Raw genomic sequence first — 26,431 nt, 5'->3', positions numbered from 1 at the left:
TATTCAGAGGAGGTTCACGAGGTTGATTCCTGAGATGAAGGGGTTGCCTTATGAAGAAAGGTTGAGCAGGTTGGGCCTATGCTCATTGGAATTTAGAAGAATGAGAGTTGATCTTATTGAACCACGTAAGATACTGAGGGGGCTGGACAAGGTCGATGTAGAGAGACTGTTTCCGCTCGTGGGGGAATCTAGAACTAGGGGCTTAGTTTGGGAATAAGGGTCGCCCATTTAATACTGAGATGAGGAGGAATTTCTTCTATCAGAGGATTGTATGTCTCGGGAATCCTCTGACCCAGAGAGCTGTGGAGGATGGGTCATTGAATATATTTAAGGTGGAGATGGACAGATTTGTCAACGATAAGGGAGTGAAGGGTTATTGGGAGTGGCAGGGCAGTGGAGCTTAGCCCAAAATCAGATCAGCCATGATTTTATTGAATGGAGGAGCAGGCTCAAGGGTCCTAATGGACTCCTGCTCCTATTTCTTATGTTCTTACGTTCTTTTTACTTCTTCATGAAGGAGGGAGAATTGAAATATAGAGCTCCACCTGGTGGACTACTGTGGTAATGCAACTCCTGATGTATGACAATAAAAGGGTCATGTGACAAGTCACATGATGCCAGTTTCCAGCAAGAGCCATCTTGTGTAATGCATGTGACAGTGATGGCATAAAGAACATATCACAGTTTAAGCCTGTAAAATTTATATTGTTTCTCTACACTTTACAGGGTTCGGACTTGTGAGACAGAAACAACACACATACAGGATATTTCCTTTCTCACCCCTATCTAGGGATTATATTTACTTAGAATAAAGGAATACAAGCAATCACAATAGCATCAAATGGACAATAATTTCTAATTATTAGCCCGCACCAAACAATATCATTAAACTACTTAACAGTTAAAAATTGCTTATATCCTAAATGATTACAATGCAAAGATTCTCATACATGAGCTAACTCCAGAGTTGGTCAGCGATTGGAAATTAACCCCCTGATTCTCTCGGTAACTGACCAGATCACCACTCACATTGACTGCAGCACTCACCGCACGTGTGACATCCATCCTTTGCTGGTTTTGTGGACGTTTGCCCACCGAGTATGTAATTATCTAGATCTAAAACAAAGGGATTGTCTTTCACCATGAAGAGGTCTTTCATTCAACTCTCTTCACAGTTCCCAGACAATGCCTGTGAGAACTGTCTCTTTGGAGCTGTGAGACGTTAAAACACACAAGAAAGCCTTTCGAATTTGCAAAGCCTTTTGGGTCACTAAAAATTGGTCAACCCCTGTTTTCAGCCATCTTAGAGCAGTTTGCAAGCACAGATATTAGCAGAAAATGAGACAAAAAATGCTGTAGTCTTACAGAGCCTGCAGTTTAGCAGCACTGAATCTACGTCAGATACATTAAGTACTTTTTAAATGCAATGAGTGTTTCTGCCTCTGCCACCCTTTAAGGCAGTGAGTTTCAAACCCCAGACACACTCCGGGTGGAGAAACGTCCCCTCAAATTCCCTCTCAACCTCCTACAATTGAGTCTGCATTGATTCCTCCTGGTTATCGTCCCATTGAAGCGACTTCTTGAGCAAGTCCCTGAAGTCCTGCCAGGTGAAGATGTAGAGGACGGGATTGATGCAGGTGTTGAAGTAGACCAGCTTGCTGCTGAGCTGGAAGCACACCTTAAGCGCCAGGGGCAACTGCCTGCCGCGCTGGTGGATCAGCTCAAGGATAGAAACCATGTGGTAGGGCGCCCAGCACAGGAGGAAGGCCAGGATGATGGCGGCGATGAACTTGAAGGAATTGCCGCTGCTGGGCGTCAAGCGGCCCCACTTCAGCTGCAACACGATGATGGCGTAGCTGGTGGTGATGACCAGGAATGGGAGCAGGAACCCGAGGAGGAAGCCGGCGAGGCTCAGCGCTTGGAATCGGGAGTCGTGCCGGCTCAGCACCCACTCCAGCATCGCGAGGTATTCCTTGTCTCCATAACCCGTCGTGTTTTGAGCCGCCCGCTCCATCACTGCCCACTCGCCTTCCAGCAGGAAGAGACCAGAGCACCATGTCCTCTTGCCCAGGAATACCAATTGTCGGAAGGTGAAGGTCGGCACGCTCTGTAAGGCGGCCACTACCCACACACCCAGGGTGAGCAGGGTGGCCAGCCGCGGGCTGCGGTGGGTCCGGGACCAGATGGGCAGCACCACCGAGATGCAGCGGTCCACGCTGATGGCGACCAGCGTCCAGACGCTGGCGTACAGACAGAGCACCTGCACCCCGAAGTGGAGCTTGCAGAGCAGCCGGCCGAAGGGCCACTCGTTGTCCAGGGCGAGGTCGGTGATGGAGAGCGGGAGCAGCAGAGAGAAGGTGAAGTCGGCCACGGCGAGGCTCAGCAACCAGACGGTGTAGGACGTTCTCTTCAGCTTGAAGCCGGTGGCCCAGATGACCAGCCCGTTGCCCGACACCCCCAGGATGCAGGTGACGACCTGGATTACCATGGTGAAGGCATATATCCCTCTCCGCACGCTGGAGTAGTCTTCAGTCGCCGGGGCATAGTGCGGAATCTTGCTGGAATTGGTCAGCTGAAGATCCTTGGGCTCCATTTCAGATGTCCCACCTGAAGAGATGGAGAGAGAGAGAGAGAAAGGGAGTGAGGGAGAGAAAGAGAGAGAGAGGGACTAAGCGAGAGTGAGAGAGACGGACTGCAAAAGAGAGAGCGATACAGAGTGAGAGAGAGAGAGGGAAGAGTCCATCAATGTTGACCCCAGTGCTGCAATCACAGAGAATAGCACACTAATTGACCCTGAAATGAGCTTCCAGCCACATATCCGCAGCATAACTAAGAACGTATATTTCCACCTCCGTAATATCGCCCGCCTCCACCACTGCCTTAGCTCATCCGTTGCTGAAACCCTCATCCCTGCCTTTGCTACCTCCAGACTTGACTATTCCAACGCTCTCCTGGCCGGCCTCCCACCTTCCCCCCTCCGCAACCATCAGCTCATCCAAAACTCTATTGGCCCCGCTTCCCCCTCATCCATCGCCCCCTGTGCTCCCTGATCTACATTGGCTCCCGGTCCGGCAACACCTCGATTTAGAAATGCACAAATGTGTTTACAAATCCCTCCATGACCCACGCCCCCTCCCTATCTCTGTAACATCCTCCAAACCCACAATCCTCCCAGATCCCCGCGCTCCTCCAAATCTGGCCTCTTGTGCAACCCCCCCCTCCCCCACCACCCCACACTAACCCGCCCCCCCCTACCCGATTTCCATCACTCCATCATCGGTGGCCGTGCCTTCAGCTGCCTGGGCCCCAAGCGCTGGAGCTCCCTCCCTAAACCTCTCCGCCTCTCTGTGCTCCTTTAAGCCACTCCTTAAACCGACCACATTGAGCTTTTGCTCAGCTGCCCTAATGTTTCCTTATGTGGCCTGGGTTAAAATTGTGTCTGATTTGCACTCCTATGAAGCGCCTTGGGACATTTTGCTAAATTTAAGGTGCTATATGAATACAAGTTGTTGATATTAAGATGCATTGAAGGAATCTGCAACTGTTCTACCATCACACGCTAGTGGTGTTCACGTGTACAGCGCGGGCCAAGTGACTAATGGTGAGTGTAGCTCTCCCTCAATTCTGCCCCTCCGACAGTGCGGCGCTCCATCAGTACTGCCTCTCCGACAGTGCGGCGCTCCATCAGTACTGCCCCTCCGACAGTGCAGTTCTCCCTCAATACTGCTCATTCAACAGTGCAGCTCTTCCTCAGTACTTCCCCTCCAACAGTGCGGCGCTCCCTCAGCACTGCCCCTCCGACAGTTCGGCACTCCCTCAGTACTGCCCCTCCGACAGTTCGGCACTCCCTCAGTACTGCCCCTCCGACAGTGCGGCGCTCCCTCAGTACTGCCCCTCCGACAGTTCGGCACTCCCTCAGTACTGCCCCTCGGACAGTGCAGCGCTCCCTCAGTACTGCCCCTCCGACAGTGCGGCACTCCCTCAGTACTGCCCCTCCGACAGTTCAGCGCTCCCTCAGCACTGCCCCTCCGACAGTGCGGCGCTCCCTCAGTACTGCCCCTCCGACAGTGCGGCGCTCCCTCAGTACTGCCGCTCCGACAGAGTATGTCCCCTGGTTCTAGCCTTTCTAGCCAGGGGGAAACATCCTCTCAGCATCTACTCTGTCAATCCCCCTCAGAAACTTGCATGTTTCTAAGTGATCACCGCTCATACTTCTAAAGTCTCCAGATTATAGGCTCATTTTACTCAATCTTTCCTCATAGGGCAACCCTCTCATCGCAGGAATCAACCTGGTACCCTATCGAACCCCGTGGCAATCCTTAAAGTAGATGGTGATCTGTAGAATTACCTGTGTCTGCTGGGCTCCTGGTGGAAGTACAAGACGAACAGTGGCCGACAGACTCTGCTTATCTGACCTGCTGGTTCGAAGTCGGAGATTTCTGCCTTCAGATATTTCCTACCACTCCTGCACAGACCAAACCGTTTACTGACTCTGACATGACATGATTGGGGAGCTGATGGTGTCATATCTTGTCTCGGCCTTGTACAAACAGTAACATGGCAGATATTGATCGATCAGATTGGAGGCTGCAGTTTAGCAGCACTGAATCTTTATCTGATACAACTCGCGTGATGTCAACTATCCTCCAATCCCACACTGACTCCATCCTTCATAGAATCGTAGAATCATAGAAATATATTGCACAGAATGTGGCCATTCGGCCCATCGTGTCCTTGCCGGCCAAAAAAGTGCTATCGAGCCTAATCTCACTTTCCAGCTCTTGGTCCGTAGCCCTGTAGGTTACGGCACTTCAAGTGCACACCCAAGTACTTTTTAATGTGATGAGGGTTTCTGCCTCTACCACCCTTTCAGACAGTGAGTGCCAGCCTGCCTCTACCCCCTGGGTGAAAAAGGTTCGCCTCAATTCACCTCTAATCGTTCTATCAATTACTTTTAATCTATGCCCCCTGGTTGTTGACCTCACTGCTAACCGGAATAGGTCCTTTCTATCCACTCTATCTCAGCCCCTCATAACTTTATGCCCCTCAATAAGATCTCCCCTCAGACTCCAGTGTTCCAAAGAAAACAACCCCAGCCTATCCAATCTTTCAAATCCTCCCTATCCCACACTGATTCTATCCTCCCAATGCCACATTCCCCATCCTCCCAATCCCTCAGTATTTACCAGTGGGAATAACAGGGTGGACATGACAATACAAGAAGAGACCAAAGAATGTAACAAGACATTTATGATAGAAAGGGAGAGCCAGTATATAAACTAGTCAAGCAGGGAGAGGATAAAACCTTTGTTGCATATGGATTGCATACACGCATTACAAAGAAAGTAGGGAAGAGATAGGAGAGACTGTATTAGGTATATCTAAAACATCACTGGACAAAGGAATAGTGCCAGAGGACTGGCGGACAGCTAATGTTGTTCCTATAATTAACAAGGGAGATAGCACAAGTCCAGGGAACTATAGACCAGTTAGCGTAACATCAGTGGTAGGAAAGGTAATGGGAACATTAAAAAATAAAGACTTGCATTTCTATAGCGCCTTTCAACACCTCAGGACGTCCCAATGCGCTTCACAGCCAATGAAGTACTTTTTTGAAGTGTAGTCACTGTTGTAATGTGGGAAACGCGGCAGCCAATTTGTGCACAGCAAGCTCCCAATGTGGTAATGACCCAGATCATCTGTTTTTAGTGATGTTGATTGAGGGATAAATCTTGGCCCCAGACCATCGAGGAGGAACTCCTGTGCTCTTTGTCCAATAGTACCATGGGATCTTTTACATCCACCTCGGAGAGCAGACCGTTTAATGTTGCACCCGAAAGACGGCTCATCCAAAAGTGCGGCGCTCCCTCAGTACTGCCCCTCCGACAGTATGGCACTCTCTCAGTACTGCCTCTCCGACAGTGCGGCACTCCCTCAGTACTGCCCTCTGACGATGCGGCGCTCCCTCAGTACTGCCCCTCCGACAGTGCAGCGATCCCTCAGTACTGCCCCTCCGACAGTGCAGCGATCCCTCAGTACTGCCCCTCCGACAGTGCAGCGATCCCTCAGTACTGACCCTCCGACAGTGCAGCGATCCCTCAGTACTGGCCCTCTAACAGTGCAGTACTCCCTCAGTACAGCTACTCCGACTACGTGGTGATCTCTCAGTGCAGCCCATCTGATAGTGCAGAGCTCCTTCACTACTGCCCCTCCGACAGTGCAATGCTCTCTGAGCACTGCCCCTCCGACAGTGCGGCACTCGCTCAGTGCTGCCCCTCCGACAGTGCAGTGCTCCTTCAGTACTCCCCCTCCGACATTGTGGGACTTCCTTATTACTGCACCTCCGACAGTGCGGGTCTCCCCCAGTACTGCCCTCCGACAATGTGGCACTCCCTCAGGGCTGCCCCTCCGACAGTGCGACGCTCTCTCTGCGCTGCCCTTTTCTCTCAGCCGAGGTTTTTGTGCTCAAGTCTCTGGAGTGGGACTCAAACCGACGACCTTCTGACTCGGAGGCGAGAGTCCTGCCCACTGAGCCACGGTTGACAGGGGACAAGTAGCAGAATGGATCACAAGCTGGCTGCAAAACAGGAAACAGAGAGTAGGGGTTAAGGGTAAGTTACTCAGACTGGCGGAAGGTGGAAAGTCCTGTCCCACAAGGATTGTTGCTGGGACCACTGCTGTTCACTATTTACACAAAGGATTTGGACTCGGGATCAGAAGTACAATGTCACAATTTGCGGACAACACAAAATTGGGGTTTGTAGCTAACACAAGGGAAGAAGGCGACAACATACAAGAAGACATTGATAAACTTGTAGAATGGGCGTGTAATTGGCAAATGAGCTTCAATATCGATAAGTATGAGATAAGGTGGCAACATACTGTTTGGATTATAAGAGTCTAAATGGGGTAGAGGAACTGAGGTATCTGGGGGGTTACAGATTCACAAACCACTAAAAGTAGCGACGCAGGTTAATAAGGCCATAAAAAGCAAACCAAACATTGGGACTTATTTCCAGAGCGATATAATTCAAAAGCAGAGAATTTATGTTAAATTTGTAGCCAATCTTGCTAAGACCACACTTGGAGCCCTGTGCACATTTATAGTCTCCATATACATTGCTTAGACTAAACTTGGAGCACTGTGCACAGTTCCGGTCTCCGTATACCTGGGTTTGACTCCGCCTGGAGCACTTTGCGCAGTTCTGGTCTCTATATTACAAAAATGATATAGTGGCACTGGAGAAGGTGCTAAAACAATTTACAAGGATGATAACTGAAACTGAGAGGTTTTAACTATCAGGAAGACCTGGGGCTCTTTTCTCTTGAAAAGAGAAGGCTGAGGGGTGACCTGTTAGAGGTGTTTAAGATTATGAAAGGGTTCGATAGGGTAGATGTAGAGAAGATATTTCCACTTGTGGGGGAAGACCAGACCATCAATATACGACAGTCATTAATAAATCCAATAGGGAATTCAGGAGAAACATATTTACCCAGAGAGGGGTGTGAATGTGAAACTCGCTCCCACAGGGAGGGGTCGAGGCGAATAGCAGAGATACATTTAGGGGGGAAGCTGGATAAACAAATGAGGGAGAAAGGAATAGAAGGAGATGGTGATGGGGTGAGATGGAGAGGGGAGGGAGGAGGCTGGTGTGGAGCATAAACCCCGGCACGGAGCGGTGGGGCCCAATGGCCTGTTTCTGTGCTGCAAATACTTTGTACATCGACCTTAAACTCCAACTGGCCCAATGATCAGCAAAGATAGAAACTTCCTCTTTTCTGAACAACAGATCTTGCAATGCTTCTGTACTTTGTAGAATTAAGACACTTGTGGCAAGAGAGGAGGATGTCACAACGCACAGCCAGCTCCTACAAACAGCAATGTGGTAAATGAGCAGATCAGTTTTCGTTTCTTGGTGTTTTTTGGGGGATAAATATTGGAGAACTCCCCTCTGCTCTTCTTCAAAATAATGGCCGTGGGATCTTTTACATTCCGCCTGAGAGGGCAGACGGGGCCTTGGGTTTAATGTCTCCTCTGAAAGAGTGTTCATCAATACTGCCTCTCCGACAGTGCGGCCCTCCCTCAGTACAGCCCCTCCGACAGTGCGGCATTCCCCCAGTACTGCCCCTTCAACAGTACGGTGCTCCCTCAGTACTACCCCTCAGATAATGTGGCACTCCCTCAGTACTGCCCCTCCGACAGTGTGGCGCTCCTTCAATACTGCCCCTCTGATATTGCAGTTCTCACTTGGTATTGCACCTCCGACAGTGCAGCGTTCCCTCAGTGTCGTCCCTCTGACAGTGCGGCGCTCCCTCAGTACTGCCCCTCAGGCAGAGCTGCGTTCCCTCAGTACTGCCCCTCCGACAGTGCAGCGCTCCCTCAGCCCTGCCCCTCCAACAGTACGGCGTTCCCTCAGTACCGCTCCTCTGACAGTGCGGCATTCCCTCAGTACCGCCCCTCTGACAGTGCGGCGCTCCCTCAGTACTGCCCCTCAGACAGTGTGGCGTTCCCTCAGTACTGCCTCTCTGACACTGCGGTGCTCCCTCAGTGCTGCTCCTCCTACATTGCGGCACTCCCTCAATACTGCACTTTGGTGTCAGCCTAGCATTTTGTGCTCAAGTCTCTGCAGTGGACTCAAACCCACGTCCTTCTGAGTCAGAGGTGAGAGTGCTGCCCACTGAGCCACGGTTGGCTGGGAACAAGTAGCAGAATGGATCAGAAGCTCGCTGCAAAACAGGAAACAGAGTGTAGGGGGTAAGGATAAGTTACTCAGACTGGCGGAAGGTGGCAAGTATTGTTCCACAAGGATCGGTGCTGGGACCACTGCTGTTCACCATTTGCACAAAGGATTTGGACTTCCCAAGGCACTCCACAGCCGTGTTACAGACAGACAGATACATTTGACACCGAGTCACAGATTCAGTTAAGGCAAATGATCAAATGCTTGTTTAAAGAGGGAGGTTTTACCGAGTGTCTTAAAGCAGGAACGATAGGTGGCGAGGCAGAGAGTTTTAGGGAGAGAGTTCCAGAGCTTGGGGCCCGGGCAGCTGAAGACATAGCCACTGATAGTTGAGCAGTTATAATGAAGGATGTTCAAGAGGGCTGAGTTTGAGGAGTGCAGACATCTTGTGGGCTTGTGAGTGTTTCTGTGTGTGTGTATGTGTGTGAGTGCAAGTGTGTGTGTGTATGAGAGAGAATATGTGTATGTGTGTGTGAGTGCGTGTGTGTGGGTGTGTGAGTGTGAGTGTGAGAGAGTGTGTGTGTGTCTGAGTGTGTGTGAGTGCACGTGTGTGTGTATGAGAGAGAATATGTGTGTATGTGTGTGAGAGTGTGTGGATGGGTGAGAATGAGTGCTGGGTGGGGATGGGTGCTGGGTAGGATGGGAGCTGGGTGTGGATGTGTGCTGGGTGTGGATGGGTGGGGCTGGGTGCTGGGTGGGGCTGGGTGCTGGGTGCCTGTCTGTCATAGTTTCCTTAGTCCACACAGTGTTGAGTTGTTTGTGAGTCTGAATGTGTCTTGAGTTGTTCTCTATATCTGTCACTGACACTGCTCGGACCCCAGTGATTATCTCTCGGTCTCTGTCAGCGTGAGTTGGGATGATTCACTAAATTCCCCAGCTCAAGTCCTCAAAACGAGGTCCTTCACAAAAAGGTTCATCCAAATACCTACCGAATTATAAAGGTTCCTTGGTCATATCCCATCGAACACTCCCAGGGCAGGTACAGCACGGGGTTAGATACAGAGTAAAGCTCCCTCTACACTGTCCCATCAAACACTACCAGGGCAGATACAGCACGGGGTTAGATACAGAGTAAAGCTCCCTCTACACTGTCCCATCAAACACTCCCAGAGCAGATACAGCACATATAAACATACAAACATAGAAAATAGGTGCAGGAGTAGGCAATGAGTTCATGGCTGAACATGCACCTTCAGTACCCCATTCCTGCTTTCTCACCATACCCCTTGATTCCCCTAGTAGTAAGGACTTCATCTAACTCCTTTTTGAATATATTCAGTGAACTGGCCTCAACAACTTTCTGTGGTAGAGAATTCCACAGGTTCACCACTCTCTGGGTGAAGAAATTCCTCCTCATCTCGGTCCTAAATGGCTTACCCCTTATCCTTAGACTGTGTCCCCTGGTTCTGGACTTCCCCAACATTGGGAACATTCTTCCTGCATCTAACCCCATCAGAATTTTAAACGTTTCTATGAGGTCCCCTCTCATTCTTCTGAACTCCAGTGAATACAAGCACAGTTGATCCAGTCTTTCTTGATAGGTCAGTCCCACCGTCCCGGGAATCAGTCTGGTGAATCTTTGCTGCACTCCCTCAATAGCAAGAATGTCCTTCCTCAGGTTAGGAGACCAAAACTGTACACAATACTCCATGTGTGGCCTCACCAAGGCCCTGTACAACTGTAGCAACACCTCCCTGTCCCTGTACTCAAATCCCCTCGCTATGAAGGCCAACATGCCATTTGCTTTCTTAACCGCCTGCTGTACCTGCATGCCAACCTTCAATGACTGATATACCATGACACCCAGGTCTCTTTGCACCTCCCCTTTTCCTAATCTGTCACCATTCAGATAATAGTCTGTCTCTCTGTTTTTACCACCAAAGTGGATAACCTCACATTTATCCACATTATACTTCACCTGCCATGCATTTGCCCACTCACCTAACCTATCCAAGTCACTCTGCAGCCTCATAGCATCCTCCTCGCAGCTCACACTGCCACCCAACTTAGTGTCATCCGTAAATTTGGAGATACTACATTTAATCCCCTCGTCTAAATCATTAATGTACAGTGTAAATAGCTGGGGCCCCAGCACAGAACCTTGCGGTACCCCACTAGTCACTGCCTGCCATTCTGAAAAGTCCCCATTTACTCCTACTCTTTGCTTCCTGTCTGACAACCAGTTCTCAATCCATGTCAGCACACTACCCCCAATCCCATGTGCTTTAACTTTGCACATTAATCTCTTGTGTGGGACCTTGTCGAAAGCCTTCTGAAAGTCCAAATATACCACATCAACTGGTTCTCCCTTGTCCACTCTACTGGAAACATCCTCAAAAAATTCCAGAAGATTTGTCAAGCATGATTTCCCTTTCACAAATCCATGCTGACTTGGACCTATCATGTCACCTCTTTCCAAATGCACTGCTATGACATCCTTAATAATTGATTCCATCATTTTACCCACTACCGATGTCAGGCTGACCGGTCTAGAATTCCCTGTTTTCTCTCTCCCTCCTTTTTTAAAAAGTGGGGTTACATTGGCTACCCTCCACTCCATAGGAACTGATCCAGAGTCAATGGAATGTTGGAAAATGACTGTCAATGCATCCACTATTTCCAAGGCCACTTCCTTAAGTACTCTGGGATGCAGTCCATCAGGCCCTGGGGATTTATCGGCCTTCAATCCCATCAGTTTCCCCAACACAATTTCCCGACTAATAAGGATTTCCCTCAGTTCCTCCTTCTTACTAGACCGTCCGACCCCTTTTATATCCGGAAGGTTGTTTGTGTCCTCCTCAGTGAATACCGAACCAAAGTACTTGTTCAATTGGTCCGCCATTTCTTTGTTCCCCGTTATGACTTCCCCTGATTCTGACTGCAGGGGACCTACGTTTGTCTTTACTAACCTTTTTCTCTTTACATATCGATAGAAACTTTTGCAATCCGTCTTAATGTTCCCTGCAAGCTTCTTCTCGTACTCCATTTTCCCTGCCCTAATCAAACCCTTTGTCCTCCTCTGCTGAGTGCTAAATTTCTCCCAGTCCCCGGGTTCGCTGCTATTTCTGGCCAATTTGTATGCCACTTCCTTGGCTTTAATACTATCCCTGATTTCCCTTGATAGCCACGGTTGAGCCACCTTCCCTTTTTTATTTTTACGCCAGACAGGAATGTACAATTGTTGTAGTTCATTCATGCGGTCTCTAAATGTCTGCTATTGCCCATCCACAGTCAACCCCTTCAGTATCATTCACTAATCTATCCTAGCCAATTCACGCCTCATACCTTCAAAGTTACCCTTCTTTAAGTTCTGGACCATGGTCTCTGAATTAACTGTTTCATTCTCCATCCTAATGCAGAATTCCACCATATTATGGTCACTCTTCCCCTAGGGGCCTCGCAGAACGAGACTGCTAATTAATCCTCTCTCATTACACAACACCCAGTCTAAGATGACCTCCCCCCTAGTTGGTTCCTCGACATATTGGTCTAAAAAACCATCCCTTATGCACTCCAGGAAATCCTCCTCCACCGTATTGCTTCCAGTTTGTTTAACCCAATCTATGTGCATATTAAAGTCACCCATTATAACTGCTGCACCTTTATTGCACGCACCCCTAATTTCATGTTTGATGCCCTCCCCAACATCACTACTACTGTTTGGAGGTATGTACACAACTCCCACTAACGTTTTTTGCCCTTTGGTATTCTGCAGCTCTACCCATATAGATTCCACATCGTCCAAGCTAATGTCCTTCTGAACTATTGCCTTAATTTCCTCCTTAACCAGCAATGCTACCCCACCTCCTTTTCCTTTTATTCTATCTTTCCTGAATGTTGAATACCCCTGGATGTTGAGTTCCCAGCCCTGATCATCCTGAAGCCACGTCTCCGTAATCCCAATCACATCATATTTGTTAACATCTATTTGCACAGTTAATTCATCCACCTTATTGCGGATACTCCTTGCATTAAGACACAAAGCCTTCAGGCTTGTGTTTTTTAACACCCTTTGTCCTTTTAGAATTTTGCTGTACAGTGGCCCTTTTTGTTCTTTGCCTTGGGTTTCTCTGCCCTCCACTTTTCCTCATCTCCTTTCTGTCTTTTGCTTTTGCCTCCTTTTTGTTTCCCTCTGTCTCCCTGCATTGGTACCCATCCCCCTGCCATATTAGTTTAAATCCTCCCCAACAGCACTAGCAAACACTCCCCCTAGGACATTGGTTCCAGTCCTGCCCAGGTGCAGACCGTCCGGTTTGTACTGGTCCCACCTCCCCCAGAACCGGTCCCAATGCCCCAGGAATTTGAATCCCTCCCTGCTGCACCACTGCTCAAGCCACGTATTCATCTGCGCTATCCTGCGATTCCTACTCTGACTATCACGTGGCACTGGTAGCAATTCCGTGATTACTACTTTTGAGGTCCTACTTTTTAATTTAGCTCCTAGCTCCTTAAATTCGTTTCGTAGGACCTCATCCCTTTTTATACCTATGTCGTTGGTACCAATGTGCACCACGACAACTGGCTGATCTCCCTCCCTTTTTAGAGTGTCCTGCACCCGCTCCGAGACATCCTTGACCCTTGCACCAGGGAGGCAACATACCATCCTGGAGTCTCGGGGTTAGATACAGAGTAAAGCTCCCTCTACACTGTCCCATCAAACGCTCCCAGGGCAGGTACAGCACGGGGTTAGATACAGAGCAAAGATCCCTCTACACTGACCAGTCAAACACTCACAAGGGCAGGTACAGCACGGGCAGATTGAGACACTAATCTGTTACTTATTTATATTTTGGTCTGACCCTGTCTAATTCCGCTCTCCTTTCCCTCCTCTATTCCCCTCTCTTTCACATTCGTCCCATCGCTCCTCTCTCCCTCTCTGTTTCTTCTATAATCTCTCGCTCTTTCTTTCGCTCACTCACTCTCTCGCTTCCTCTCTCACACACATTGCCTCTGCCTCCCTCTGCCTCTCTCTCTCTGCCTCTCTCTCCCTCCCTCTCTCTCGCTGTCTATCACTCCCTCTCTCTCTTTCTCTTTATCTGTCTCTCTCTGTCTCTCTCCCTCTCTCTCTATCTCTGTCGCTCCCTTTCTCTCTGTGTCCCCCTCTCTCTCTTTCGCTCTCTCTCTCTCTCTCTCTGTCTCTCTCCCTCTCCCTTCCTCTCTCTTGCAGCTTACTGGAACGCTACCAGAGCCTTTATGAACCTATCGGCGATGTTCTGTTTCTCGGGGCTGATCGCGGCAGTGCTCACTTTTGCTCTATCCTCCTTCGACGAGAAGTTTAACCGCACATTCGCTGCAGGAATCCTCTTCTTCATCTCCAGTGAATAGCGTTACTGGCGAGTCATCACTGGCTGTAGTGGGAGAGAGAGAGAGAGAGAGAGGGAGAGAGAGAGAGAGGGAGAGACAGAGATAGAGTGCAACAGAGAGAGACATAGACAGGGAGAGGCACAGCCCAGAGCAGCAGTGATTGAGTGTGTGGGTCGGTGGGGCGGTGTGTGTGAGCAAAGTGCACGGACTGGCACTGCGGTAACTTGGGGCGGGTGGGGAGGTGTGTGGGCGAAGGGACACTGCGGGAAGTGTACGGGTTGTAACGCTGTGCTTTTCTCTCCATCCCGCCCAGCGTTCCTGGTGCTGTTGGCCATGGCTGTGTACACCGGGGTCACTGTCAACTTCCTGGGCAAGCGCTTTGGCGACTGGCGCTTCTCCTGGTGCTACATCCTGGGCTGGGTGGCCATGCTGCTCACCTTGTTCGCAGGTAAGGCACGGGGCTCTGCCGGTGAGGCAGGGAATATCACACAGATCACCGCCCCACAATTTGTAATGGCAACCATACCGCACAACAGTGTGGGTTCAAGTGGGTAAGATGTGAGTGGTGCCAAGTAAGGCAACACGTTGCAGCTACAGGTAAATCCAACGATAATCAAAGCCTTCACTGGGTGGAAACTGATCAGAACAGTTTAGGTTTTGGAGTATATGCAGTGAAGGGCAAGGCAGTACAGTCCTAGTGTCGGGATTTCAGATTGTTAGCACAATTTAATAATCCTTGAATTAATATTAGAGCAGATACAGCGGCTGATTGCTCAGTAATGAGTCAGGATGTGCATTACACGAATTTTAGGGGAATTTCTGTACAATCCGGGGCTGGGGAGAGGTGGATTTGGGGTTTAGTTGGGAAGATTAGCGAGGAAAAGCGAGCCAAACTAGACAGGGTTTTGATAACTGCGACTAACAAGATCGAAGGAACAATGCCAACACGAGGACGGATGTAAGGTTTCCAGGAAAATTCAAGAGGACACAGGACGATAGAGGAAACCCAGGCTACATGCCCAGAAAACACAAATTCCCCAAGACGGTCTCCGGAGTGAAACACGAATATAGAAAATGGGCAGAGCCAGCCAACTGCAAAGAAAAGGAGGTCGGAATCGGACGAAGCTAAAAGCTGACAACAATATACTCAGGCTCAGCACTCAAATTTGTAAAATTGTAATCCTGAGAAGTAATCTTTTGAAATATTGTCCAAATATACTGCTTCTAAAAAAGGTGCAACATAAAGGCACGTTGTTGACATTACGATGCATTGAAAGAAGCTGAAACTGTTCAAGCATCACCCGCAAGTGATGTTCACGTATACTGCGCGGGCCAAGTGACGAATGATGAGTGCAGTTCTCCCTCAGCACTGCCCCTCCTACAGTGCCGTGCTCCCTCAGTACCGCCCCACCGACAGTGAGGCACTCCCTCAGTACTGCCCCTTCAACAGTGCGGTGCCCCTTCAGTACCCTCCCTCCGACAGTGCAGTGCTCCCTCAGTACTGCCCGTCTGACAGTGCGGTGCCCCTTCAGTACTGCCCCTCCAACAGTATGAAGCTCCCTCAGTACTGCCCCTCCGTCAGTGCGGTGCTCCCTCAGTACTGCCCCTCCGACAGTGCGGCGCTCCCTCAGTACTGCCCGTCCGACAGTGCAGTGCTCCCTCAGTACTGCCCGTCTGACAGTGCGGTGCCCCTTCAGTATTGCCCCTCCAACAGTATGAAGCTCCCTCAGTACTGCCCCTCCGTCAGTGCGGTGCTCCCTCAGTACTGCCCCTCTGACAGCGCAGCGCTCCCTCAGTACTGCCCCGCCAACAATGTGGCACTCTCTCAGTACTGACACTATGAGAGTATCGAACCTGGGATTACGGGCTCAAACCTGGGATTACGGGCTCAAGTATCCGGAATGGGGACTCGAACCCACGAACTTCTGACTCAAGGGCAGGAGAGAGAGAGCGCTGAAACCACTGAGCCACACTGACAGCATCGTGCGAACAATAATGAGATCATTAATGGGGGCATTGATTCCGCTCTTAATTTCTGGGACCACTATTTTCTGCCCTGCTCTCTGTCCCTATTACCAACCCCACCTCCAGAGTCTTCTCCATTGATCAGCTGCTGGACAGACAAATCTCGTAACTATCAAACAAACCACTTGCTTCAGTCAGCTGTGTCTCAGTGCTAACAATTCCGCTTCTTTGTTATCGGTTTCAAAAAGAATATAAGAAATAGGAGCAGGAGTAGGCCATACGGCCACTCGAGCCTGCACCGCCATTTAATACGATCATGGCTGACCCGATCTGGACTCAGCTCCACTTCCCCGCCCGCTCCCCATAACCCCTTAGTCCCTTCGCGGTTAAGAAACAGTCTATCTCTGTCTTAAATTTATTCAATGACCCAACCTCCACAGCTCTCTGACGCAGAGAATTCCACAGATTTACAACCCTCCGAGAGAAGAAATTTCTCCTCATCTCAGTTTTAAATGTGCGGCCCCTTATTCTAAGATCATACCCCCTAGTTCTAGTCTCCCCCATCAGTGGAAACATCCTCTCTGCATCCACCTTGTCAAGCTCCTCATAATCTTACACGTTTCGATAAGATCACTTCTCATTCGTCGGAATTCCAATGAGTGGAGGAAAACCTCCTCAACCTTTCCTCATAAGTTAACCCCCTCATCTCCGGAATCAACCGATTGAACCTTCTCTGAATTCCCTCCAAAGCAAATATATCCTTTCGTAAATATGGAAACCAAAACTGCACGCAGTATTCCAGGTGTGGCCTCACCATTACCCTGTATAATTGTAGCAAGACTTCCCTGCTTTTATACTCCATCCCCCTTTGCAATAAAGGCCAAGATTCCATTGGCCTTCCTGATCACTTGATGTACCTGCATACTAACCTTTTGTGTTTCATGCACAAATAGCCCCAGGTCCCGGTCTGGTAACGCCTAGATTTTAACATTCTGATCCTTGACTACCTCAAACCTCCCTATCTCTGTAACCTCCTCCAGCCCTACACACCTCCCAATCTCGGTAACCTCCTCTAGCCCCTACACCCCTCTCTATCTCTGTAACCTCCTCCAGCCCCTACACCCCTCCCTATCTCTGTAACCCCCTCCAGTAACCCTACACCCCTCCCGATCTCTGTAACCTCCTCCAGCCCCTACACCCCTCCCTAGCTCTGTAACCTCCTCCAGCCCCGACACCCTTCCCGATCTCTGTAAGCTCCTCCAGTCCCTACATCCTTCCCTATCTTTGTAACCTCCTGCAGCCTCTACATCCTTTCCTATCTCGGTAACCTCCTCCAGTCCCTACATCACTCCCTATCACTGTAACCTCCTGAAGCCTCTGCACCACTCCCTATCTCTGAAACCTCTTCCAGCCTCTACACCCCTCCCTATCTCTGTAACCTCCTCCAGCCCCCACACCGCTCCCTATCTCTGTAACCTCCGCCAGCACCTACACCGCTCCCTATCTCTGTAACCTCCTCCAGTCCCTACATCCCTCCCTATCTTGCAACCTACTCCAGCACCTACACCCCTCCCTATCTCTGAAACCTCCTCCAGCACTACACCCCTCCCTATCTTTGTAATCTCCTGCAGCCTCTACACCCTCCCTATCTCTGTAACCTCCTCCAGCCCCTACACTCCTCCCTATCTCTGTAACCTCCTCCAGCCCCTACACCCCTCCTTATATCTGTAACCTCCTCCAGCCCCTACACCCCTCACTATCTCTGTAAACTCCTCCAGCCCCTACACCCCTCCCTATCTCTGTAACCTCCTCCAGTCCCTACACCACTCCCTATCTCTGTAACTTCCTCCAGTCCCTACAACCCTCCTCATTTCTGCAACCACCTGCAGCAACTACACCCCTTACTAACTCTGTAACCTCCTCCAGCCCCTACATTGCTCACTATCTCTATTACATTCTCCAGCCCATACACCCCTCCCTATCTCTGTAACCTCCTCCAGCCCCTACACCACTCACTAGCTCTGTAAACTCCTCCACTCCAGTACACCTCCCCATTTCTTAACCTCCTCCATACCTTACACCCCTCAGTATCTCTGAAAACTCCTCCAGTCCATACAGCCCTCACTATATCTGGAATCTCCTTCAGCCCTGCAACACTTTATCTCCGTAACGTGCTCCAATCCCTGCACACTGCCGATATCTGTAACATCTTCCAGCCCCTACACACCTCACTATATCTGTAACATCCTCCAGCCCCTACACTCCTCACTATCTCTGTAACCTAATCCAGCCACTACACCCCTCCGTTTTTCTGTAAACTCCTACAGCTCCGACACCCCTCACTAGCTCTGTAAACTCATCCAGTCCCTAAACCCCTCCCTTTCGCTGTAACCTCCTCCAGCCCCTACACCCCTCACTATCTCTATAACCTGCTCCATCCCCTACAACTCTCCCTATCTCTGTAACCTCCTCCAGCCCCTAAAACCCTCCCTATCTCTGTAACATCCTCCAGTGCCAAAACGCTCCCTATCTCCGTAAACTCCTCCACCCCTAAGCCCATCCATTTATCTGTAACCTCCTCCAGCTCCTACAGGCCTCACTAACTCTGTATCCCACTCCAGCCACTACACCTCTCGCTATGGCTTTAATCTCCTCCAGTTCCTGCAGCACTCCCTATCTGTGTAACCTCCTCCAGCCTCTACTTCCCTCCCTATCTCTGTAACATCCTCCAGCTCCCACACTCCTCGCTATCTCTGTAACCTCCTCTAGCCCCTGCTCCTCTCCCTATCTCTGTAACCTCCTCCAACTCCTACACACCTCCCTATCTCAGTAACCTACTCCAGCCCCTACACCCCTCCCTATCTCTGTAACCTCCGAAAGGCCCAACACTCCTTCCTATCTCTGTAACCTCCTCAAGCCCCAACACCCCTCCCTATCTCTGTAACCTCCTCCAGCCCATATATCCCTCCCTATTTCTGTAACCACCTCCAGCTCCTACAACCCTCACTATCTCTGTAATCTCCTCCAGCCACTACACCCCTCACTATGTCTGTAACCTTCTCCAGCTCCTGCACCACTCCCTATCTGTGTAAACTCATCTGACCTCGACATCCCTCCTCATCTCTGTAACATCCTCCAGGCCCTACACTCCTCGTATCTCTGTACACTCCTCCAGCTCCTACATATCTCACTATCTCTGTAACCTCCTCCAGCCCCTATATCACTCCCTATTTCTGTAACCTTCTGCAGCTCCTACACCACTCCCTATCTCTGTAATCTCCTCCGGCCCCTACACCCCTCCCAAACTCTGTAACCTCCTCCGGCCCCTACACCTCTCCTTATCTCTGTAACCTCCTGCAGCCCCCACATCCCTCACTATCTCAGCAACCTCCTCCAGCCCCTACACCTCTCCCTATCTCTGTAATCTTCTCCAGTCCCTTCAGCCCTTCCTATCTCTGTAACCGCCTCCAGCCTTACACCCCTCCCGATCTCTGTAACACCCTCCAGCTCCTACACCCCTCCCTATCTCTGTAACACCCTCCAGCCCATACACCCCTTTCTAACTCTGTAACCTCCTCCAGCTCCAATACCCCTTTCTATCTCTGTAACATCTTCCAGCCCCTACACCCCTTTCTATCTCTGTAACCTCTTCTAGCCCTTCTCCTCTCCCTATCTCTGTAACCCCCTCCAGCTCCTCACAACTCACTATCTCTCTATCCTCCTCCAGCACCTACACCCCTCCCTATCTCCGTAACATGCTCCAGCCTCCACACTCCTCCCTATCTCTGTAACCTCCTCCAGCTCCTACACCCCTCACTATCTCTTTAACTTCTTCCAACCTGCACCCCTCCCTATCTCTGTAACTTCCTCCAGCCCCTACACCGTTTCCTATCTCTGTAACCTCCTCCAGCTCCAAAACCACTTTCTATCTCTGTAACACCCTCCAGCCCCTACACCCCTTTCTATCTCTGTAACCTCCTTTAGCCCTTCTCCTCTCCCTATCTATGTAACCCCCTCCAGCTCCTCACAGCTCACTATCTCTCTATCCTCCTCCAGCCCCTACACCCCTTTCTATCTCTGTAACCTCCTCCAGCCCTGCACCCCTCCCTATCTCTGTAACCTGCTCCATCGCCTACACCCCTCATTATCTCTGTAACCTCCTCCAGCCCCTATATGCCTCCCTATTTCTGTAACCTTCTCCAGCTCCTACACCACTCCCTATCTCTGTGATCTCCTCCGGCCCCCACATCCCTCACTATCTCAGCAACCTCCTCCAGTCTCTACACCCCTCCCTATCTCTGTAATCTTCTCCAGTCCCTTCAGCCCTCCCTATCTCTGTAACCGCCTCTAGCCCCTACAGCCCTCCCGATCTCTGTAACACCCTCCAGCTCCTACACCCCTCCCTATCTCTGTAACACCCTCCAGCCCCTACACCCCTTTCTATCTCTGTAACCTCCTCCAGCTCCAATACCCCTTTCTATCTCTGTAACACCCTCCAGCCCCTACACCCCTTTCTATCTCTGTAACCTCCTCTAGCCCTTCTCCACTCCCTATTTCTGTAACCCCCTCCAGCTCCTCACACCTCACTATCTCTCTATCCTTCTCCAGCACCTACACCCTCCCTATCTCTGTAACCTGCTCCAGCCTCTACACACCTCCCTTTCTCTGTAACCTCCTCCAGCTCATACAACCCCCCCTATCTCTGTAACCTACTCCAGCTCGTACACCCCTCCCTATCTCTGTAACACCCTCCAGCCCATACACCCCTTTCTATCTCTGTAACCACCTCCAGCTCCAATACCCCTTTCTATCTCTGTAACATCCTCCAGCCCCGACACCCCTTTCTATCTCTGTAACCTCCTCTAGCCCTTCTCCTCTCCCTATCTCTGCAACCCCCTCCAGCTCCTCACACCTCACTATCTCTCTATCCTCCTCCAGCCCCTACATCCATTTCTATCTCTGTAACCTCCTCCAGCCCTGCACCCCTCCCTATCTCTGTAACCTGGTCCATCCCCTACACTCCTCATTATCTCTGTAACCTCCTCCAGCCCCTCCACATCTCACTATCTCTGTAACCTCCTCCAACCCCTATGTCCCTCCCTATTTCTGTAACCTTCTTCAGCTCCTACACCACTCCCTATCTCTTTAATCTCCTCCGGCCCCTACACCCCTCCCAATCTCTGTAACCTCCTCCGGCCCCTACACCCCTCCTTACCTCTGTAACCTCCTGCAGCCCCCACATCCCTCACTATCTCAGCAACCTCCTCCAGTCCCTACACCCCTCCCTATCTCTGTAAACTTCTCCAGTCCCTTCAGCCCTCCCTATCTCTGTAACCGCCTCTAGCCCCTACAGCCCTCCCGATCTCTGTAACATCCTCCAGCTCCTACACCCCTCCCTATCTCTGTAACACCCTCCAGCCCCTACACCCCTTTCTATCTCTGTAACCTCCTCCAGCTCCAATACCCCTTTCTATCTCTGTAACACCCTCCAGCCCCTACGCCCCTTTCGATCTCTGTAACCTCCTCTAGCCCTTCTCCTCTCCCTATCTCTGTAACTCCCTCCAGCTCCTCACAACTCACTATCTCTCTATCCTTCTCCAGCACCTACACCCTCCCTATCTCTGTAACCTGCTCCAGCCTCTACACACCTCCCTTTCTCTGTAACCTCCTCCAGCTCGTTCAACCCTCCCTATCTCTGTAACCTCCTCCAGCTCCTACACCCCTCACTATCTCTGTAACTTCCTCCAACCTACACCCCTCCCTATCTCTGTAACTTCCTCCAGCCCCTACACTGTTTCTTATCTCTGTAACCTCCTCCAGCTCCTACACCCCTCACTATCTCTGTAACCTCTTCCAGCCCCTACACCCATCACTATCTCTGTAACCTCCTCCAGCCCCTACATCCCTCACTATCTCTGTAGTCTCCTCCAGCCCTTATACCCCTCACTATGTCTGTAACCTCCTCCAGCCCTGCACCCCTCCCTATCTCTGTAACCTCCTCCATCCCCTACACCCCTCACTATCTCTGTAACCTCCTCGAGCCCCTACATCCCTCACTATCTCTGCAGTCACCTCCAGCCCTTATAGCCCTCACTATTTCTGTAACCTCCTCCAGCCCTGCACCCCTCCCTATCTCTGTAAACTCCTCCATCCCCTACACCCCTCACTATCTCTGTAACCTCCTCCATCCCCTACACTCCTCCCTATCTTTGTAACCTCCTCTAGTCCCTACAACCCTCCCTAGCTCTGTAACATCCTGCAGTCTCGACACCCCTCCCTACCTCTGTATACTCCTCCAGCCCATACACCCCTCCCTATCTCTGTAACCTCTTCCAGCCCCTACACCCCTATCTATCTCTGTAACATCCTCCAGCACTAGACCCGTCCTTATCTCTATAACCTCCTCCAGCCCCTACACCCCTCCGTTTCTCTGTAAACTCCTACAGCTCCGACACACCACACTAGCTCTGTAAACTCATCCAGTCCCTAAACCCCTCCCTTTCTCGGTAACCTCCTCTGGCTCCTACACCCCTCCCTATCTCTATATCTCCTCCAGTCCCTACACCACTCTGGATCTCTGTGACCTCCTGCAGCCTCTACACCGCTCCCTATCTCTGTAACCTCCTCCAGCCCCTACACCCCTCACTATCTCTGTAAGCTCCTCCAGCCCCTACATCCCTCCCTATCCCTGTAACCTTCTCCAGCCCCTAATCCCTCCCTATCTCCATAACCTCCTCCAGTCCCTCGACCCGTCCCTATCTCTGTAACCTCCTCCAGTCCCTACACCCCTTGCTATCTCTGTAAACTCCCCCAGCCCCTATACCCCTCCCTATTTCTGTAACCTCCTCCAGCCCCTACATTCCTCACTATCTCTATAACAGCCTCCAGCCCATACACCCCTTACTATCTCTGTAACCTCCTCCAGCCCCTACATTCCTCACTATCTCGATAACATTCTCCAGCCCATTCACCACTCCCTATCTCTGTAACCTCCTCCAGCCCCTACACCACTCACGAGCTCTGTAAACTCCTCCACCCAGTACACCTCCCCAACTCTGTAACCTCCTCCATCCCCTGCACTCCTCACTAACTTTGTAACCTGCTCCATCCCTACACCCCTCCCCATCTCAGTAACCTCCTCCATACCCTACACCCCTCAGTCTCTCTGTAAACTCCTCCAGTCCATTCTATATCTGTAACCGCCTCTGGCTCCTACACCCCTCCCTATCTCTATAACCTCCTCCAGCCCCTACACCGCTTCGTATCTCTGTAACCTCCTCCTGCTCCTACTGCTTTCACTATCACTGTAACCCCCTCCAGCACCTACACCCATCACAATGTCTGTAACCTCCTCCAGCCCCTACACTCCTCCCTATCTCTGTAACCTCCTCCAGCCCCTACACCGCTCCCTATCTTTGTAACATCCTCCAGTGCCAAAACTCTCCCTATCTCTGAATTCTCCTACAGTCCCTACACCCCTCCCTATCTCCGTATACTCCTCCAGCCCCTAAGCCCCTCCATTTCTCTGTAACCTCCTCCAGCTCCTACAGGCCTCAGTAACTCTGTAACCCACTCCAGCCACTACACCCCTCCCTATGTCTTTAACCTCCTCCAGTTCCTACGGCACTCCCTATCTCTGTAAACTCCTCCAGCTCCTACACACGTCACTATCTCTGTAACCACCTCCAGCCCCTACAACCCTCACTATCTCTGTAACCTCCTCCAGCCCCCACACCCCTCACTATCTCTGTAGCCTCCTCCAGCCCCTACACCTCTGCCTATCTCTGCAATCTTCACCAGCCCGTACATCCCTCGATATCTCTGTAACCACCTCCAACCCCTACACCACTCCGTATCTGCGACACCCACCAGCCCAACAGCTCTGGCTATCTCTGTAACATCCTCCAGCTCCCACACTCCTCCCTATCTCTGTAACCTCCTCTAGCCCCTGCTCCTCTCCCTATCTCTGTAACCTCCTCCAGCTCCTACACCCCTCCCTATCTCTGTAACCTCCTCTAGCCCCTGCTCCTCTCCCTATCTCTGTAACCTCCTCCAGCTCCTGCACCATCACAATCTCTGTAACCTCCTCCATCCGCTACACCCCTCCCTATCTCTGTAACCTCCTCCATCCGCTACACCCCTCACTATCTCTGTAAGCTCCTCCAGCCCCTATGCTCCTCTCTGTCTCTGTAACCTCCTGCAGCCCCTACACCTCTCCCAGATCTCTGCGTTCCTCAAATTCTGGCCTCTTACGATCCCCCCCACCTCCCCAGGTGTCCATCGCTCCACCATTGGCAGCCGTGACTTCAGCTGTTTGGGCCCCACGCTTTTGAATTGGATCCCTAAATCTCTCCGCCTCTCTCTCTCTCTTCCTTTATCACGCTCCTTAAAACCGACTCTTTGGTCCATCTTTTGGTCGCCTGTCCCTAATATCTCCTGATGTGGCTCGGTGTCAAATTGTTGTTTGATAGTTCACTCCTGTGAAGCGCCTTGGGAAGTTTTGAAACAGAAAGAAAGACTTGCATTTATATAGTGCTTTTCATGAGCACCGGACGGCTCAAAGTGTTTTGCAGCCAATGAAGTACTTTTGGAGCGTAGTCACTGTTGTAAAGTGGGAAATGGTAACTGCTCTGTATAAATGGAAGAAGGCATAGCGACATTCGTTATTTTACTTTTCAAAGCGTTTTCAGTATATCTACTATAAATATCTTTAGTATTATATATGTTCCATCCACCCTCACAAGCGATCAGCAAGGCAAATGGAATGTTGGCCTTTATTGCCGGGGCGTTCGAGTATAAAAGCAGAGAAGTCCTGCTACAACTATACAGTGTATTGGTGTGGCCACACCTGGAATCCTGCGTACAGTTTTGGTCTCCGTATTTATCGAAGGATATACTTGCATTGGATGCAGTTCAGAAAAGGTTCACGAGGTTCATTCCAGAGATGAGCGGGTTGTCTTATGAAGGTGGGTTGAGCAGGTTGGGCCTCTACTCATTGAAGTTCAGAAGAATGAGAGGTGATGTTATTGAAACTTGTAAGATAATGAGGGGGCTCGACAAGGTGCATGCCGAGAGGATATTTCCACTCATAGGGGAAACTAAAACTAGGTGACGTAGTCCCAGAATAAGGGGCGGCCCATTTAAAACTGAGATGAGAAGGAATTTCTTCTCTCAGATGGTTGTAAATCTGTGGAATTCTCTGCCCCAGAGAGCTGTGGAGGCTGGGCCATTGAATGTATTTAAGGTGGAGATAGACAGATTTTTGAGTGATATTAGAATAAAGGGTTATGGGGAGTGGGCAGCGAAATGGAGCTGAGTCCATGATCAGATCTGCTATGGCCTTATTGAATGGTGGAGCAGGCTCGAGGGAACAAATTTGGGCCAGCGGGGTTTGTGTGGGGGAGGTGCGGTTAGATAACAAAGTTTGGTCGGTACATTTTACAGGTCCATTACACATGTGCGGGAACTCTGAGTCAGTTCTCCCGCGGAAAAGCCGGGTCTTAAAGGGCCGGGATAGATTCAGTAATAGCCCCATTAAAATTTTCAAAGTCACGCTGTTGCATCTGTCTGCTGCTGTTTACGCGAAATCTCACGCACTGTGCTGTGTGGAAGCGTTGCGCTGAGTGTGACCTCCGAGCGAAGCGCTTCCTCATCCCTTTAATTAGCCACCAGTTTACAACTCGGCACCTGCACCGACTATTTTCCCAGACGTTATTGGTGGGCGCTCAATGAGGCGCACGCAGCGGATTTACCAGCCGAGACGCAAATGTCCACGTTGCACCAGGACTGACACCTGGATGGCGCTAATGCTTTGCGCCCCCGGTGAGGCTCTAACTAACTTTCTGTCAGGCCGCTAACTGTCGCACTCCCGGTTGCTAAACACTTATGCTCTGTCACTCCTCAGTTAGCGGCCTGACACCCACTCTGTCCGCTAACTGAGGCGTTAGACAATCGACCCATGAAACAGCGGCCCTGATAGAAGTCTTTAAAATTATGAAAGGGTTTGATAAGGTAGACGTAGAGAAGATGTTTCCACTTGTGGAGGGAGACCAGAACTCGGGGCCATCAATATACGACAGTCACTAATAAATCCAATGGGGAATTCAGGAGAAACTTCTTTACCCAGAGAGGGGTGAGAATGTGGAACTCGCTCCCACAGGGAGGGGTCGAGGCGAGGAGCAGAGATACATTTCAGGGGAAGCTGGATAAACACATGAGGGAGAAAGGAATAGAAGGATATGGTGATGGGGTGAGATGGAGAGGGGAGGGAGGAGCCTGGTGTGGAACATAAACCCCGGCACGGAGCGGTGGGGCCCAATGGCCTGTTTCTGGGCTGTAAATACTTTGTAGATTGACCTTAATCTCCAACTGGCCCAATGTTCAGCAATAATATAAACTTCCTCTTTTCTGAGTGGCAACAA

The 26,431-nt window shown here is 50.6% G+C and overlaps 1 protein-coding gene across 2 annotated transcripts in view; it reads right to left on the bottom strand.

Moving 5' to 3' along the window:
* Positions 1-1,520: 1,520 nt before the first annotated feature.
* Positions 1,521-26,431, bottom strand: part of LOC139240408 (chemerin-like receptor 1) — a 311,315-nt gene continuing 286,404 nt past the window's right edge. The window contains exons 1-2 of one of the 2 annotated variants that reach the window (XM_070868912.1): positions 4,349-4,489; positions 1,521-2,692 (exon numbers count right to left, since the gene is read on the bottom strand). In XM_070868912.1, coding sequence (XP_070725013.1) covers positions 1,526-2,593 — 1,068 coding nt within the window. In that variant the 5' untranslated portion in view covers positions 2,594-2,692; positions 4,349-4,489 and the 3' untranslated portion in view covers positions 1,521-1,525. Of the gene's footprint in view, positions 2,693-4,348; positions 4,490-26,431 lie in introns of those variants that run through there. The other variant, XM_070868913.1, reaches the window with a different exon arrangement.

This window comes from Pristiophorus japonicus, chromosome 31, assembly GCF_044704955.1.
Source record: "Pristiophorus japonicus isolate sPriJap1 chromosome 31, sPriJap1.hap1, whole genome shotgun sequence".
NCBI classification, from domain to species: domain Eukaryota; kingdom Metazoa; phylum Chordata; class Chondrichthyes; family Pristiophoridae; genus Pristiophorus; species Pristiophorus japonicus.
Note: the sequence above shows the minus strand (reverse complement) of the source record. Positions and strands in the feature narration are given on the sequence as shown.